General features: G+C 38.0%; 1 protein-coding gene across 2 annotated transcripts in view; it reads right to left on the bottom strand.

Annotated features, from left to right (window-relative positions):
- The window catches only part of LOC6562723 (centaurin-gamma-1A), a 62,042-nt gene that overhangs the window by 8,417 nt on the left and 37,004 nt on the right, over positions 1–16,621 (bottom strand). Inside the window, exons 1-2 of one of the 2 annotated variants that reach the window (XM_001988324.3) lie at positions 14,329–15,067; positions 231–463 (exon numbers count right to left, since the gene is read on the bottom strand). In XM_001988324.3, the coding sequence (XP_001988360.1) occupies positions 231–463; positions 14,329–14,500 (405 nt within the window). In that variant the 5' untranslated portion in view covers positions 14,501–15,067. Of the gene's footprint in view, positions 1–230; positions 464–14,328; positions 15,068–16,621 lie in introns of those variants that run through there. The other variant, XM_032736641.2, reaches the window with a different exon arrangement.

The following is a 16,621-nucleotide window of genomic DNA, read 5'->3' on the forward strand; positions in this document are numbered from 1 at the left end:
CTTCTCCACTCCGCCCCTCTTTGATTCCACGCTGACCTCAATTCAAATATTTACAAGATGATAAGGCAAAATTTATTTGTTGCACAAACTTTTATCCCCACTACCTTGACAGGGGCAAAACAACCCCTATCCACCCACACACAATAATACATCATTCTTTTGTTGGCAGTTTCATGGATATCTTAAAGCGAGTTGGTATCGGGATGGGGATGAGGATGGGGATGTCTTACCTGCATTTCCGGTGCGCCGCCCTCGTCGCGTATGAGCAACAAATAGCTTTGGCCATCGATGAATACCTCCTTCTTGAAGCGTCCGCCCTCGGGCGATTCCTCTTGCATGTAGGAGCCGGTCAGATAACGATGCACCAGCGCCGATTTACCGGAATTCAATGAACCAACAATGCCCAGCCGCAAATCGGGCACCGAACGTGATATTGTCCATTCCTGGCTGTTTACAAAAGAATCTGGAAAAAATGAAAAGAAAAAAATTCAAATAATCATTAGCAAGAATACATTTGACTGGAAACTAGTTCGACACGACGTAATTAGCGAGCGAACGGATTGGGAACTGAAACCCGTTTGCACAACTTGTGACATCTTTTTGACCTACATGCGAAGCGGCCAAAAGTTTTTTTTTTTTTTTTTGCTGTCAGCTCATTAGTAATTCTTCTTATGCAAATTTTCAATGTTCAAAGAGTACAAGGACTCGAGCGCTACAAACATACATCATTTTGTGACTGGCTTTGATTGACAGCTTTAAAGATGTTGAATAAATGTTTTCATTGCCGAAGCTACTTTTCAGAGTTTTCGGCAATTGTTTCGTGCCCTCAAGGGTGCACAGATAAGAAAAAAATAACAATAAGCAGAAGGAAGAAGAAGCCTTTTAAATTGTCTGTAGCTTAAACAGTTTTTTGATTTAAATTAGCTCAGCTCAGTTCGCTCAATCAGAACCTAAGATCTACAGTCAGCTGGCTGCCGTCTGGCTTTTGATTACGATGGCTTTCAAGGTCAGAGATTAGGTGGATGGCAACAGTTGCCAGTTGCCAGTTGCTAGTTGCTAGTTGCCGGTTGCCGGTTGCCAGGCAATTGAACAGATGAAGCCCTCTATTTAAAATAAAAATAAAAACATAATCCAAACAGATGTCAGAGCAGTCGGTGCCGACAGCAGCTGTGTGCGTGAGCTTTTGCAAACCTTTTGGTGAAGGCGAGCTTTTTGAGTGCGTGCGTTGTGTCTGTGTGTGTGTGTGTGTGTGTGTGAAAGTTCGCCCTTTTTACGAGCTTTTACCTCGCTCAATTTGCATTCCCAATTTATTGGGCACTTCATACCCAAGTGTGTAGCAAAGTGTTAAACCCAAAATATGAAAACACCATAAAAATGCCAAATACACGTAAATCTCGCCCAAACCCTAACCATTAGGCTACGAGTGGCGCGATCAATTTCAGTCCCAGGGGGCCGTTTGTTGTTCGGTTTGGTGGAAAGAAGGAGGAGTGACAATGGTAGTGTTGATCCTTCTTCGCCAGTCCTTGACCAGTTCGGTTCGCTCTCGCTGTGTGAGATGATTTACGTGGCAGCAAGGACACGTGAAAATTGCTCTATTATGAGTTGTTAAGAGCTGGCTGAGTAAACAGTGAAGGGTCTCATCTGGACATGGATATGGACAGGCGGCGGACACAACGCGGCATCAACTCAAGGGTGACACTGAGAACTTGTTCCCGTCGACAGGCAACACATGAGCTTGTTAATCGACTAAGACGAGGATGAGGACGAAGACGAAGACGAAGCAGCTCTTTTTATGTACAGTGCAGATTCGCTAACAAGTTCAACTGGTTTTTGGTGCTTTTTTTTTTTGAAGCGCTCGCCTTGACCATAGCGCAAAATTACAAATTAAAACGAAATAAATATGCCTTTTGTTATAAAATGCACACCAAAATGAATGCATATATAAAAAACAACAACAACAACAAACTTCTTTGTGATACTGATACGTCAGAAAAAAAGGAATATATATGCAAAACAAAATATATATATTTATATATATGCAAAAAAAGAATTAGCGCGGTTTTGCAATTTGCATGGCCATAAAATTAAATGAAATTAAATGAAAAATGGCGGCAACTGGTTCTATTGAATCGAGAATCGAGAATCTAATCCAAAAAACCCAAAATGGTAACAGAAAAGTAGCTAATTAATGGCTGCCATCAGCCTAAAGGCGCTTAAAACAATTTGCCAGACAAAACCACCAGTTACAAATGCGTCTTTAAGTTTGACTAATGATGTCAAATGTATTCTCTGAGTAACCGATCGGCTTAGGCGTAAAGTTCAAACCACCGCCAGCCCCGAGGTGTAAAGATAAGAAAGCGATAGAATGAAAAAGAGAAGAACAAAACAAAAAAAAAACGCCCCTCTGTAACAACTCTTGTAACTCAGCTCTACATTCTTCAATGTGGCCCATTCTCTCTGATCTTAACGATCGTAACTCAAACGCATGTCAAATGTCGCCATCGTTGTCAAAATTCCCAAACTAATTACGTATGCAAACGAGCCGCGACCCAAGACATTAGATTTCCACATTTCTCACATGCCCAAAGTAATACACTTTCTTTCCTTCAAAGGGAGAGAGAAAGTGTGCAAAGAAGCAAAGGGTTGTGTTGGGTTTGTCTCCGGGTTGTCTCCGGTTTGTTTGTTTGTTTGTTTACTATTTACCATACACCCCATTTACGACTATGATTTCTGTTTGTTACACAAAAGCAATTCGGGGATTTGCGTCTTGATGTGGGGTTAAGCATTTTAATTAGCGCACTATATGATAAAGAGAAGAAATATATATTTCTGATAACGGTTACATCATTGACCCCCGTGACCTGACCCAAGCATATGCCCAGTTATCAAGTACCTTGGCTTAGTTTTATTGCTGGCAGCTGCAAAAAAAAAAAACACAGAACACAGTTTTTATCACCATTTGAAGCGTGCCATCAAAGAAATGTGCTGGCGCCCACAAGGATCAGGCAAATGTCATAAATTTGATGACCATTTTGTGGTTTACGGTAGCCCAAGAAGCGGTCAATTGTCAGCGCCAGTTAGGATTATATGAACACTGAAAACAAACGCAGCTTGAGTTTGGTTAAACTATAAAAAACACACACACACACACATTAAGATAACTTGGTTATGGGTTGAGCAAACTCAAGGAAATTTGAGATGTGTGTTTAGCATGTGCAAAGAAGGTATTATGTGTGCTATAACAAAAAGAAAATTAAATAATAATATTTAACGCTGTGTTGCGCGACATTCACCTTGACAAGCACTCAAAATGCCAACGTTAGTTGGCAGCATCTACAAATGCAGCTGCAGCTTGGCTAAACAATAAAAACATACTATATTAACTTGGCTATGAGATGGCAAATCTTGAAGAAATGTGAGATGTGCTCAATTGTGTTGAATTGCATATTAATAGTTCGGGCATGCGCACCATCATTTAGCTAATCAAGATATTTTTAATGACATTTACCTTGCCAAGCATTTAAAATGCAGCCTTGTGCTCGGAATGCTCATTAACGCTAATTAGAGCCCACAAAATGGTATGAGCAATGGAATTTCTATGAGCTATGGTGATGCATCTATAGAAATATTCCATGCATGTTTTGATATTTTTGGGGGCAAATAATGCGTTTTTAATAAGTCATAACCATAAGCCATGGCAAATTTATTTTGCTATGGGAATGTATATATTTCATAAGTATATATCGATGTGCACATATTGAGGCATAAATCATATGCAGTATTTGCATTTGAGCCCACCATTTCGAGACGAAACCTACAATAATATTTAGGTAGGCTGGCCGTGTCGACATTGCAGCTCAGTGGACTGTCCAAAAACAACAATAAATCAGGCCAGGAAGCGACCTCGGATGAGGCTGTCCTCTGTTATAGCTGTTGAATTTCTTTTTTGTTGGGTTCTCATTTCTCGTTGTGGCGTAGGATGCACATCTGCTCCAAAATCTGATTTACTTTCTTTGTGTTATTTGCCCGGAGAGAGAGAGAAAGAAAGAGATCAGTGAAAAAAGATCAACGAAACTGGTGGCAAAAGTAAGCAAAAACGGTAGTTGAAAGAATATTTGGTTTCTTCACTCCCAGCAGGCGAGACAAAGGCAAACAAAATTAGCCAAAGCCCAAAAGGGAGCAAAGGGCGATCGCACAAACAAGATTAAAACGGGGCACTGACAAACAGACACACACACACACGTATAGATCGAGAAAGAATCAGAGAAGTGCAGAGAGAAACAGAGAAAGGCAAAAGGTAAATCAAAAATCAACTGTTTGGTACTTTTATATTGGCACCAACTAGTTTAACAGAATTCTGTAACTGTTGTTTACAGTAAAATTTGGAAAAGAAAAGAAAATGTCCAAATAATCACTGCTTAAGTTGAAGAAATAATTTATAGGGTATTTCTAAGTCTATTTCTATATTCGCTGTTCATTCATAATGTAATACAACCAAAGTTATTTCTAATCCAATTTAAGACACGCTAAGCTACTTTAGATATGATAACCTAGTTTTATTACTGCTCTATTCAAAGGTTTAGTATTTCCCATGTATATCATCATTATTTGTTCAAGAAATATACTTTCATACTTACAAAACTCTCTCCGCAAGTTTCGGATCACATTAATTAACGGCTCAACTAATTTAACAAAATAGTTACACTAAGTAGCAACTACTAGAAACAAACATTTGCTCAAAATAGAGTTGTTCAGGGAATTATAGACGGAGGGGTGAAGAGGGCGTCGCTCATCCAACTGTTGTCTAGTTATTGGAAAAGTTCTGCACGAATGGCTGGCAAACACTTTCCAAGGTTCGGTCACGCAACGTTCACACAGCGAATAGCTTGAGGTAGCTGGAGTCTAATAAATGGATCTGACAGATACGTCATATGTCACGTGCAGGAATTTCATATGTAAATATTAAATATACCAATTTGCTATTTTGCATATGCGCTATGACTTCATCAGCAAATAATTTCTGATTATTTTTTTTTTTGTTGCTCAAAACGAAGAAGCAGACGAAGAGAAGTTCAACTGACACAGAAATTTACGCATCATTAGCAAAATGTAATGGGAAAACCAAACAAAATAATGAAAATAGTTGAATGAATGAATTTCGAATAGGCAGCGAGTGCGGGCGTGAAAAACATGTGTTGGATTTTGATAAATTGAATTAAAGATGTGCGCACGCAGGCCAATTGCCAATTGCCTTTAATTCGCTGTCCAAACACACACACACACACACACACATCCACAATTGAAGGTCGCACTCACACACACATACGCACTTGGGCGTTAAGTGGCTCGAGATCCTCGCGCTTGATCCCTAGCAAAAGATCAACACAGACCACGCCCCAGTTGAGGCTGGCTCAATTAAAAGGCAAGAAAGGGGTTAGTTCTCAAGATGCGCTGTCATTGGTGCACAAAGATTTATGAGATCAGGTAAAGTCTGAATGTATCTAGATAAATGTGGGCAACGAACTTGAAGGTCGCTCTGCCTGCACACTTCATTTTTGGCAAACTGGTAATACTAAAAAAAATATATAAAATTATATATAAATAAATTAGTTGCCCAAAATGCGCATTTAACATTTCCTTGCTTTTGTTCGTTTATCAGTCAGTCAACGTTTTCAATATCAAATATTTTGTTTGTGTGCGAGTCGTAACTCATTTATCATACGTCGAGTCGAGTTCAGTGGAATGGTAAAAGTATATTGCAAAACACGCGCTATCAAAGCGGAAAAGACACAAATGAAAAACGAGACAGTAGATTTAATGAGCCCGCTAGATACTCTAGAAAACATTTCTGAATACCCTTAACAAATTATGTCTCGATTGAGCAATCAAGTAATAACATCACTATTTATGCCAGTATTTAAGGCTTAGTTTAGAAAACACCATAGTTAATATATTGTTAAGATAATGTCTGTGGACGTTATAGACTCTTACTTTGATGTACAACAGGGTATGTGACAATCCAAAGCAATTTGTTTATAAGCTGTCAAGACTTTTGGCTATCAGCACTTAAAGACATTTTTTGGTGTATCGACTTATCAGTTCTATGTACAAATAACATCAATTTTGACTACGACTTTTCTATTGCCTTCCCCTCCTAGAGAGTTTTCCTATGGTATTGCAACGATAGCAATTGAGACCAATTACTTGCAGCAATTAGCAAATTGTTTCAGCACCTGAAAAATGACACGCAAATGGCTCTCAATCTCATTTTAAGGAATGCATTACGATAACGAATACAACAAATAATAATAAATAAAAAATAATTTCCAATTTGTTTGAGTAATAAAAGTTGAGCTTGCACTCAAATGTTGAAACCATTGCACAATGCTGATTGGAAACGCATGCCACATGCAACCATTTCATTTTTTGTTGTTTTTTTTTAAGGAATCTAGCGATATGATTGTGAAATTTCCATGAAATTTTGTTTGGGTTAAAATACAAGTTTGTTATCATTGAGTCACCTTACTTAATCTTATCAAAAATGGGTGCTAAGGAATCTACAATAATATAATAATCTGCAACGAAGGACTTTTGTTTAAAGGCAATGACCAGACCAAACCTCAATATCAAACCCAATCACGAGTATTCCCAGCGAAATGGCAGAAGAAGAAAAACATTCTACAGACGATTAAATGTCAAATTTATGACACAGATCATTTTACAATGATCAAGAAATAAATATACAATTTCTCCCTATTTTTTGAGCATTTAATTTTTTGACTTTCTCCCAAGAAAAAAGTTGTAAAATAAAAAAAGAACACCCGGCAAACGTGAGCGAGAGTGAGAGAGAAGGGAAGAGAAGACAGAGGGACACGAGTCAATCAAAAAGTTGACAATACCAGTAGGAAAAGCAAGTGAGCAGAAGCAGCAGATGAGGAAAAGGAAAGTCAAAGCAGGCGTTTCTTTCTGCCTTGGTGGTTGGTTTGCAGTAGCATCTCCTGTAGCTGAACTCTATTAAATATGACATATTTATGAAGTGCCAGCTGTGGCACAAAGTAAAAAAAAAAAATGCACAGCGAAAATGGTAGGAAAAGTGCTGCGATTACTTTTACCTTAGTTTTTCACTCAATGTGTGTGTCTTTTATAATTTCCTGGGATTTCACTACACGCGTCCTTAGCAGCAGCTGCTGTCCTGCCAAATGGCAAACGTATTTATGTTTCATATTTTATGATCATTGTCTTTTCATTGTCCGTGTGGTTACCTTGGGCAGAAACCACAAATTTTGATGTACCATTTCGGATTATAATGATTATATGCTGATATACTCATTACTTTATTAAAATATCTTTAATTTTTGAGTTGCTCAAAACTTGCTTTTGCCGATCTTCACTCGATAGTCTCCATACATCATTATAATTCCATTACCAAACCACAAGATGTGTAGGCCACTTTAGATTATAATGATTAATGGTTGATATTAGTTATTATATCTTGAGATTTGAGATTGCATTTTGTGATCTTCATTTCAATATTTATCTTAAGTTAATATTTGCATGACCTACTATTGGATTTCTCTAGTTTGGTTATAAAATAACAACCAATTGATGCCCTATACTCTATTTAGCAATATGTTATGTTCACTTTGCAAAAATACATTTGATACAATTAATCGATTTTCATGGTCAGCGGTTAATTAAGCAACGTCTTGTCCGGATTACAAATATAATATATGTGGTAGCAGCTGTAGTGAGCTGACCAGCTGACTTTTCTACTGGCTTTCTTTAGTCGGCCAAGCGAAACAAATCAGTAAATTGCTTACTTTTACTTTTCCATTACCTCTGCCTTTGGTTGTATACCTCTGCGCCCGCAGCGGGACTCTTTACTCGAGTCTCGAATCTCGAGTCTGGAGTCTCTCGAGTCCAACGCCGATCTAATGCTGCATACATTTTGGTTCAGTCTTGCGACTGACCTTTTCTATAGAAATCGGAGCGCCTCGTTTACATCTTTGCCTTTCAATTTTTTCGAGCTGTGTGTGTCTGTGTGCAATATTATGAGGACCATTGTTCTCTGGCTGCGTCCATTACATTCTTATTTATGGGCTCGGGATGAGAATGAAGGAGGAGGGGGGCTGACCAGTTCCCTTCCCATTCACATAAACAACGTATTGCGGACGCTTGTTAGTTAGTAAGTTGGGCACAGAGCCGTGTGGTATTGCCAAAATGACTGTCAGTTATCGCAAGATTGAATTAAATTAGCTGTACAAATCACCAACTTCCCCTCAACCCCACCCATACCGTCTCTTAACTTGTATTTTAGTTAGCTGACGTGTTGAAGAGTCGGCTCCAGCACAAATCTCAAATCTCAGTCAATGTTTTTGTGGCTTTCGGCTTTTTGCGGTTCAATGACTTAGTGCCCATTACAGACATGAGTGTCTCCTGATGTTGTTGCTGCTGCTGTTTTTGCACAGCTTGCGGAGGCACCTACGGGACAGTAAGCAACTGCTATCAGTCAGTCATACGCCAATGCATGTCTGCTGCCGGCCTATTGAATAACACCAGTCAACAAGTCTCCAGATCCAAGTTGGGAAGCTGGTTGCTATCAAAGATTGCTTTCTGATGAAGAAATAACATCTTCAGTCTATCAACTTACTTATGTAGAACTTATGTCATAAATGTTTTAACTACACTCGCCCCGATATAAAAAAAAACTATACATTTTCAATAGTCCTCAAATTCTTAAAGGTTCAATACTCAGCAATTAATGATGAAAATACCCAATAGAATCCTCATATGACACATCCAATTTGTATAAATATATGTTTTTATATGCAATTTAATGGCTTATAAATGATATGCTCATTAGGAAGCCCGCAGGATAGTGTAAAAATCAAACTCATACCCCACATACACACACACACACACATACAAACACACACACTCAGCCAGCGTCATAACTGCCCACCGAAAATGCGAAACAAACAACCGCAATAACCACTTGAACCGGTTATGTCGTAAGATTCATGTAAGTTCCAGAGAAGAGAATCACTTGAGTGTGACTGAACCTTACCAACAAATATATATATATGTATGCTACATATATACATATGCGATGCTTAACTTAATGATCGTCACTTGGGGCCTTTATGGTTAATAGCCTTGGATGGAATTTTATTAGAGACTCACAGCATGATCTAGTGTTACAGGGCGTCATCATATTAGAATTACAATGGACATGCGAGAGTTGAATGCAACCTAAATAATAACTTCCGCTTTAGGGCTTTGCCATAGACAGAAAGGGGGCAAGAGAGATGGGGACTTGCTCCATGTACAATTGGGGAATACAAACAAAAGCTCACCCGACCCAAGGGCTAACTCTGAGTGCCCAATATGGGCAACAAGTGACCAAACAACAACATTCACATACCTATTCACTATTTACTATTCACTGCTCACTGTTCAGCATTCAACTTTGATCGTTTTATGCATGCCGAACAGATACGATTCAAAAACTTCAATAGGTAATACAATAAAAAATAAGAGAGAAAAAGCGACTCCCGGCTTATTTGGTTAGAATAGCCCCGAACCAGGCAATGGTTATGGAAATGGTTATGGAAGGGCGCATAGAACTGCTGACTGTTGGTGGTGGTTTTTTCTGTTTTTTTTTTTTGATGCGTTTTTTTCATCAATTTCAGACAAGTGTCCACCAATGTTGGTAGCGGAAGCGGCGCTTGAAACGTGTCGCATCGCTGTCAACTCATTTGCATATAAATATATATGCCTATTTTCCCTTAGCTATTTTCATATTATAGCTCGAAATGAAAAATGCATTTAAGCTTCAGACCTTTGACAGGTTTTTCGACGTCTTCAAATGATTTAATTGAAAATACACACACACACACACACAAAGTGTTTTGAAAACATTCTCAAAAATAAATTTCAATTTAAATATTGAAGATGTACGCGCGATTGCTGGGAAAATTCTCCAAGTAAGACTTTGCACTGGATTTCGTCGTTACAGTTGAAAGCGTAGTTTAGCATATTCAGAGAGTTTACGAGGGCTATATATATATATATATATATATATAGTGGGTGCCTTCAAATTTTCAACTAATTGCCTTAAAATTAGCCATGAATTCTAAAGTAGCCAAATAGAAAAGACAGTCTTAAGCATTTCCCCATAGAGGAGGCAAGCTACGCATCAGCGAACTGAAAATTTCTCACAGCCAACAACAGCCACAAGTTGTTGAGAATTCTAAGCGATGTGCATCGAGAAACGAAGCAACATCGACAATCACTTGGGATTACAGCTGAAAATGAAGAAATTTCAAATAAAATGGAACAGCTGTAAAATATCTAATCATATGCAAACAAAGACGTTTCATATCAATTGCATTTCTAACCATATATCATATTTTTAATAATAATGCTAGACACGCCTTGAGCAATGTCTCCCCCCCTTTCAGCAATTATGACTTGCATAGCCCCAACTAAATGACCCAAATTGTCGGCTATGATAAAGACTTAACAAAATATTGGTCAACTACCTATTAACAATTATCATATTTGGGCTTAGGAAAGATCACAAAAAAAAAACTTCATTAATTACATGATAAAGAAAGAAAGAAAAAAAAAATAAAGATAATTACAGGTAAGCGTAGATCAAAAAGGTGCATTTACTTTCAGTTCGATAAGATGGCGTGTGCTAAGCAGAGAAAAAATAATAATATATGTAGCTACAGATAGCGAAACACATCTAACACCATTTGTTAATTGCTGTCGCAAACGTTGGACATATTTGGAAATGGACCCGAAAAACTCGAGTATCCATAAAAAGAACGCGCGGCTGGTTTGTCTTGGCCGTGAAGTTGCGAATGATTAATGATTGAGATTGAGACCGCAGCCACAGTCGCTGCGATCAATCTATGGACGCGTGTCTCATGATTGACTCCCAACTAACTTGATTCTAACTAAGTGTGACTGTGCCCAAAAAAAAAAACAAACAAACAAAAAAAAAGAGTCAACATTGTGCGCCTTAAAAGGCAACCGCCATGTGTATGTTTTTTATTTTCATTTTGGTGGGCGTTGATCTTATGAACGTGGGCTGCTTATTAATGCAGCTTAAGTCACAGCATATATAGACAAATTTCCAGGCAGATCTGGCAATTTGTAGAGTTTAATTAAGCGCAAGCTGAAGCTCAAGGAAGTCGTGAACTTTTAGAGGTCAGTTGTGGGCGTGAAGCAGCTCAATGGTTCGGTCAGCTAAGGAATGCGTCTAAGTAATTTCAATTTACGAGCTAAGTTCCAAACTCAGGCAATTTGAATCGCATTACAACAGGAAAACAATGTCAAAAGAAGAAAAAATAAATAAATTGTACACAGATTTCACTTTTGTACATGCCCTTAAATTTTCACATAGTTAAGCGTGGCATAAAAAATATAACTCAGCACTACATGGGCAAAAGTTCAACTTTTATTGCCATGATCTCATGTTGTCTAATGCTGCTGCTGATGAGCAATATCAGAAACGACTCATGGATGCGATCTATGTGTATATGTATTCTTACGTATATATATATTTATATGTATACAAGATGCTGATCCCATCATCATCTGCACAACGCTGCTGTTTCCTCTGCTTCGTTTAAACATATGCACATATATAATATATAGCAGAACTGAGTGCACTGACAACTCTCGGGAGCCGGTTTGTACAATAAACAATTGCGTATTATTTTAATTACTTTTTGTTTCTTTAGCTTGTGCTCTGTCTCTTTTTTTGCTTTTTTTTTTTGGCAACGTTCTACAGCTTGTGCTGTGCTTCTTCTTCTTGTTTTCGTTTCGCGCAGCAAAATGTGCTAAAATGTATTTCTGTTCTTATTGACTCTGAACCAACAAAAAAATAAAAAGTGATACACATTTAAGCTTGAAAAAACATCAATGCAAAAAAAAAACAAAAAGCAAAAAAAAAAAAATAATAATAAAAAAACTAAACAAATAAAAAGTGCTAGACTTTTAGTCATATCAACCGACGTAGATCAGTTTAGATCCCCATTCCCAAGTTAGAGCGTCAGCCAAGCGTCAAGGTCTTTGTAAAGTCAACGAAGGTGGGGAAGAAGGGACCCCCAGGAAATTGGAGCACATTTCGTTTATCGAGATACCATATGGAACATTATTATCAAGCCTATTTGTCCAATTATTTGCCTAGGTTTATATGGAGCAGACAGTTCACACTCTCAGGCAAACTTATCTGTCCAGTTTTGTGTCGGTCGACTGAAGCTGATATTTATTTGTATTTAATTAGCCATTTTGCGGGGCGCGCCGAGTGAATGAACGCACATAAATAGAAAATACTCGTACTATCAAATCTATTGTACACATCGTATAAAATATAGAGAATTGCCTTATCTTATCAATGGCATAAACAGCCAAGATCTGGTAGACCACCATAATGAAATGATTGTATTCCTATGCGCGGACGTTTATAAAACGCAAAAAAACAAGAGGAGAAAACATTGCATTGATCAAAAATTTGCAACTGAATCAAAAATAGATTGTGACAACAGATGTTAATAGAGAGAGAGAAGGCCAAAATACAAACACGTAGATTATCTTAAACTGTGACATTTATTAGACAAATATTATGTAAGGCTGTTGCAATATGTATATTCAATTCAATTCAATTGTTTCAAAGTGAATGTTGATCGAAAGCTGTTAAAAAGTGTTGAATTAGATATTTTGTGAAGCGAATATTGAGGTTTTACCTTTAAAAATAATACTCAACTTTCTTGAAATGTTGTTTACAAAGTTTATATTGATTGTTGACTGTTTCGTTTTGTGGCTTTCGACCAAATACATTATTTTTTTTTACATTTGGCTCCCATTAAATCTAATAGCCATGAACTCAACGTTCGCCTTTGTTAACTTTTGGAATACTTTGCTCAAACTAGGTGCCATAAAAGCGAAATATAATTATAATTAGTTGATTACATTTTCACACTTGTGCAATTGTTTGTTAAATTGTTCCCAGACGCTGATGACCTTGCGCAAAAACTAAAAATCAACAAATAAAAAAGCTGCTTACCGAAATATTTAAATAATATAATAAAGTAACCCCATTAAACATGGCACTTTGCGTGTCATGTGTCAAAGTTTGGCAACAGAATCACAAAGAAAAGAAAATATATGAGAAAAAAAAACGTGAGGTAAAAAAAAAAGATAATTATACTGCAGTTTGACATAGTTTCTTCCACTTTCGATGCTTCCCCAGTGGCTGTGCTTGTTCCGACCGCTGTTATGTCAAAATTTGGCCAACAAATGACAAAAATATTATGTGGCAAGCTTTGCATGAGAATGAAATGGAAAATAATGATAACAATTTGCACTGCTTTTGTATCCGTGCTGTTTTGATTCATTGTTTATATCAGAAAGCTGACGAATTGCCAATCAAGTGAAAGGTCTCGAAAGCGAAAGTTAAGCACACAAGGGAGGCTACTAAACTACACCTCCTCTTGCAACATCGCAACAAGAAGCAAGATATAGAGGCCACAGTTATTTCTAGTGGAACAGCAGTAGCCGTGACAACGCTTCAAGCACTTAGTATGCAATTATCGATTCTCGTCGCATAATGCGGGTGAGAACTGTACAGGCCAGCCATGGAGGAAGGGGCACAGCCTCAGAGCAGCCATTGACATTGTGCAATCAATGCCAGGTTCTGACGTCAAAGCAAAAACTGTGAAAGCATTGGCAGTAACTAATGTGTGTGTGGTGTGTGTGTGTGTGTGCAGCAACAGCGACTATTCTGCGGCTATCGTTTGTACTCATCTACTGCAGCAGCGCTTGCTAAGTACTCATGATGATTGATAGATAAATATATAGATAGATAGACCAACTGGGAGAGAGACTGATAAGCGGTATTGTGGTCGCTCAGATGCATATTTATGTAAGTTATTTTTAGAAATTAACTAAGGATTTCAGCTAGTGATGTTAAATAAATTTTAGAAAGGAGTGAGAAGCGTGAGAATCTCTTGGATTGTAGATGCAGCAAAGTTAAGTTCTATAAACTTTTTCTTAATCAAACTTAATAAAATGTTGGCAAACATGAATCCATAGCAGAGCAGGTTTAAGCTTGTTATTAAAAGTTGCCTGGATAAATAGATTGTAAATATTCTATATACATCCCATACAAGGTCATAAATCACTTTTTTGCCTCTATTAAAGTTATGCTTAATAAAAGCTCTTGAGATTCGCCAGCTCCGCTTAAAGTACTCTGTTGTTTTGTTCTGTTAACCCGTTTAACATGGTCGCATTTACATCGACACTGTACCTCACCTGATTTGCGTTTCTCCGATCTGTCTGGCACCACCAAGCTTTTGGCGCGTTTGACACGCAGCGATCGACGGCGTATGGAGCGCAAAAAGGCTTCGGGCATCCTCGAGAAGCGTTGCGGCGTCTCAGGAGCTTTAGCCCGCTCCGGCAGAAAGAAGTTCTTCACGGCTAACATGTTGTTAAGTGTAGCGGTGAAATCTGCTTGCGTATTGATTTGCTCCTGTTGATGTTGTTGGCAATGAATACCAATCAATTCAAACTATTTACAGCTTTGAGCGTTTTGCTATTTTTACTTTGTTTCTTTTTCTGTTTTTGTTTTTCTACCGCACTTTGGTTTATTTTTGTGTAATCCTTTTGTTGTTTCTTGTTCATTCGCTGCACTTCTATTGTGTATTTATTTATTCATTTGATCGCTTTGCACTTATTGGCTTCTTCCTTGAAAACATTGTTGCAACTTGTTTGGCTTTTTTAAGCATCCGCAAATCGTTTTGCATTTTAAAATATTGTTTATGACTAATGCTGCTGTTTGCTAAATTTGTCAGTCTGCATTTTTCTTGATTTGGCACAGCCAAAAACATATATTTATATAACTGACGACATCGATGCGTTGCCCTCGTAATTTGTTAGTCAATGTTTTGCCAAACGATCGAAAAATACGCGAAATATGCGCGATACCCTAAAACCGAAGAGCAACGAACATAAATCCCGCTCTATACGTCTACAGCGCACGCTCGTCTAGACTGAACTAATGGGAAATATTTAAGGCGCTCGAACTTTAACTTAACAGAGATGGCAGACGAATTGCTCTCACAGCGACAACTGTTCGCTCACGGCTGTTAATGGCACAGTACAATGTAATTTGCAGTGAGACCCAACACTGTAACATTTCCCTGTTAGTGTAACCAGCAGCGAGAGCGGGCGCTGCTGCTTTTTATTGCCTGTGCGCTAACAGCCATTTAAGAATTACTGCACACTCCAGCTGCAGTAAGCACTGTTAAGGAGCACTTTGGCTCAGATAACCAACAACAACAACAGAACAGCAGCTGTTGCGGGCTAAGCACGTGCTGTTAACAGCTGCAATTAAACAGGACAGGTAAAAAATGCTGCACACAGAGGATGTTTTTAGCCAACTTTTGCTGTTACTCTTGAAGTTTGTAATATAATATTTGAACTTCCGCTGCATCAAGGGCGGAAATGTTGCATATCAAGCTGTCGATGGTTCCAGGAACGGGTAATTTTTCTTGCCAGTAATAAAACGTGATCTGATTCATTGCAAAGCCAATTATTTACTATATTCAGTGGTACACTTTTATTGACTTTTTATCAATCGCAAACTTAACCGAATTTCTCCACTGATAAGCGCAACAGTCACAACTTGCGCCTTAACAGACTGCTGTTAAAATTTCCCAACTCACTTGTAGCTGTTGAGAGTGAGAGCGAGAGTAGGTGAAGAGGCTGCGTCACAAAATACCATACGGAAATCAAAATGCAATAATAAACATTTGACGACGCCGTTGTTTTCTTGTTGTTATTTTTGCTGCACAGAGGTAATAATCAACTGGCTGCTGTGCTGATGATAATAATGATAATATGCGATACGCTGTGAGGAGACCTTCCTGCCTGCATCTGCCTCTGTCTGTTTGTCTGTCCGCAACATATAACGACGGCTGCTGGCAGCGGTTGTGGTTTTTGTTTTTAGCTGTGGTTTCGGTTAGTGGGCCGTTTGGGAGCTTTTGCTGATGCTGTTGTTGTTGTCTGTGAAATGCAAAAATGCACTTCCCATTGAGAGAGAGAGAGAGATAGAGAGTGGAAGAGGGCGAAGAAAGAAGCGAACAAATGAAATTAACGGATTAAACCGCCAGTCGAACATGTGCCATTATTCATGTGAACAACAATATTATTGCTCTGCACAATAATTTGCCGGCTATTGTGAATTGCTGTTATTTTTTGCAGTTTTCAATTAGATTTATGCAATACTGATATAATTTACGAAAGTATATTGCAAAAATGCCCACTTGCAGGCAAATGAACATTTCAATGAGTTTCCGAGCTTTCCCGCAGAAGATTAACATCAATTTAGGAACAGTAGATACAATCGAAATAAGAATAAAATCCAATAATTAAAATAAAAATACTCATTATAAAAACACATGAATCTTACTTAGTTTGAAGTTTTACACTAGTTGACAATTTTATTGAAAATTATATGTGCAGGCAATTTAATAATAAAAATTTTAATAGTTAGATGACAGTCTACAAACGTCAAGTTAAACAAGCAAATACGCATAATAAAGAC

Source organism: Drosophila grimshawi, unplaced genomic scaffold, assembly GCF_018153295.1.
Source record: "Drosophila grimshawi isolate 15287-2541.00 unplaced genomic scaffold, ASM1815329v1 contig_1377, whole genome shotgun sequence".
Taxonomy (NCBI): Eukaryota; Metazoa; Arthropoda; class Insecta; order Diptera; family Drosophilidae; genus Drosophila; species Drosophila grimshawi.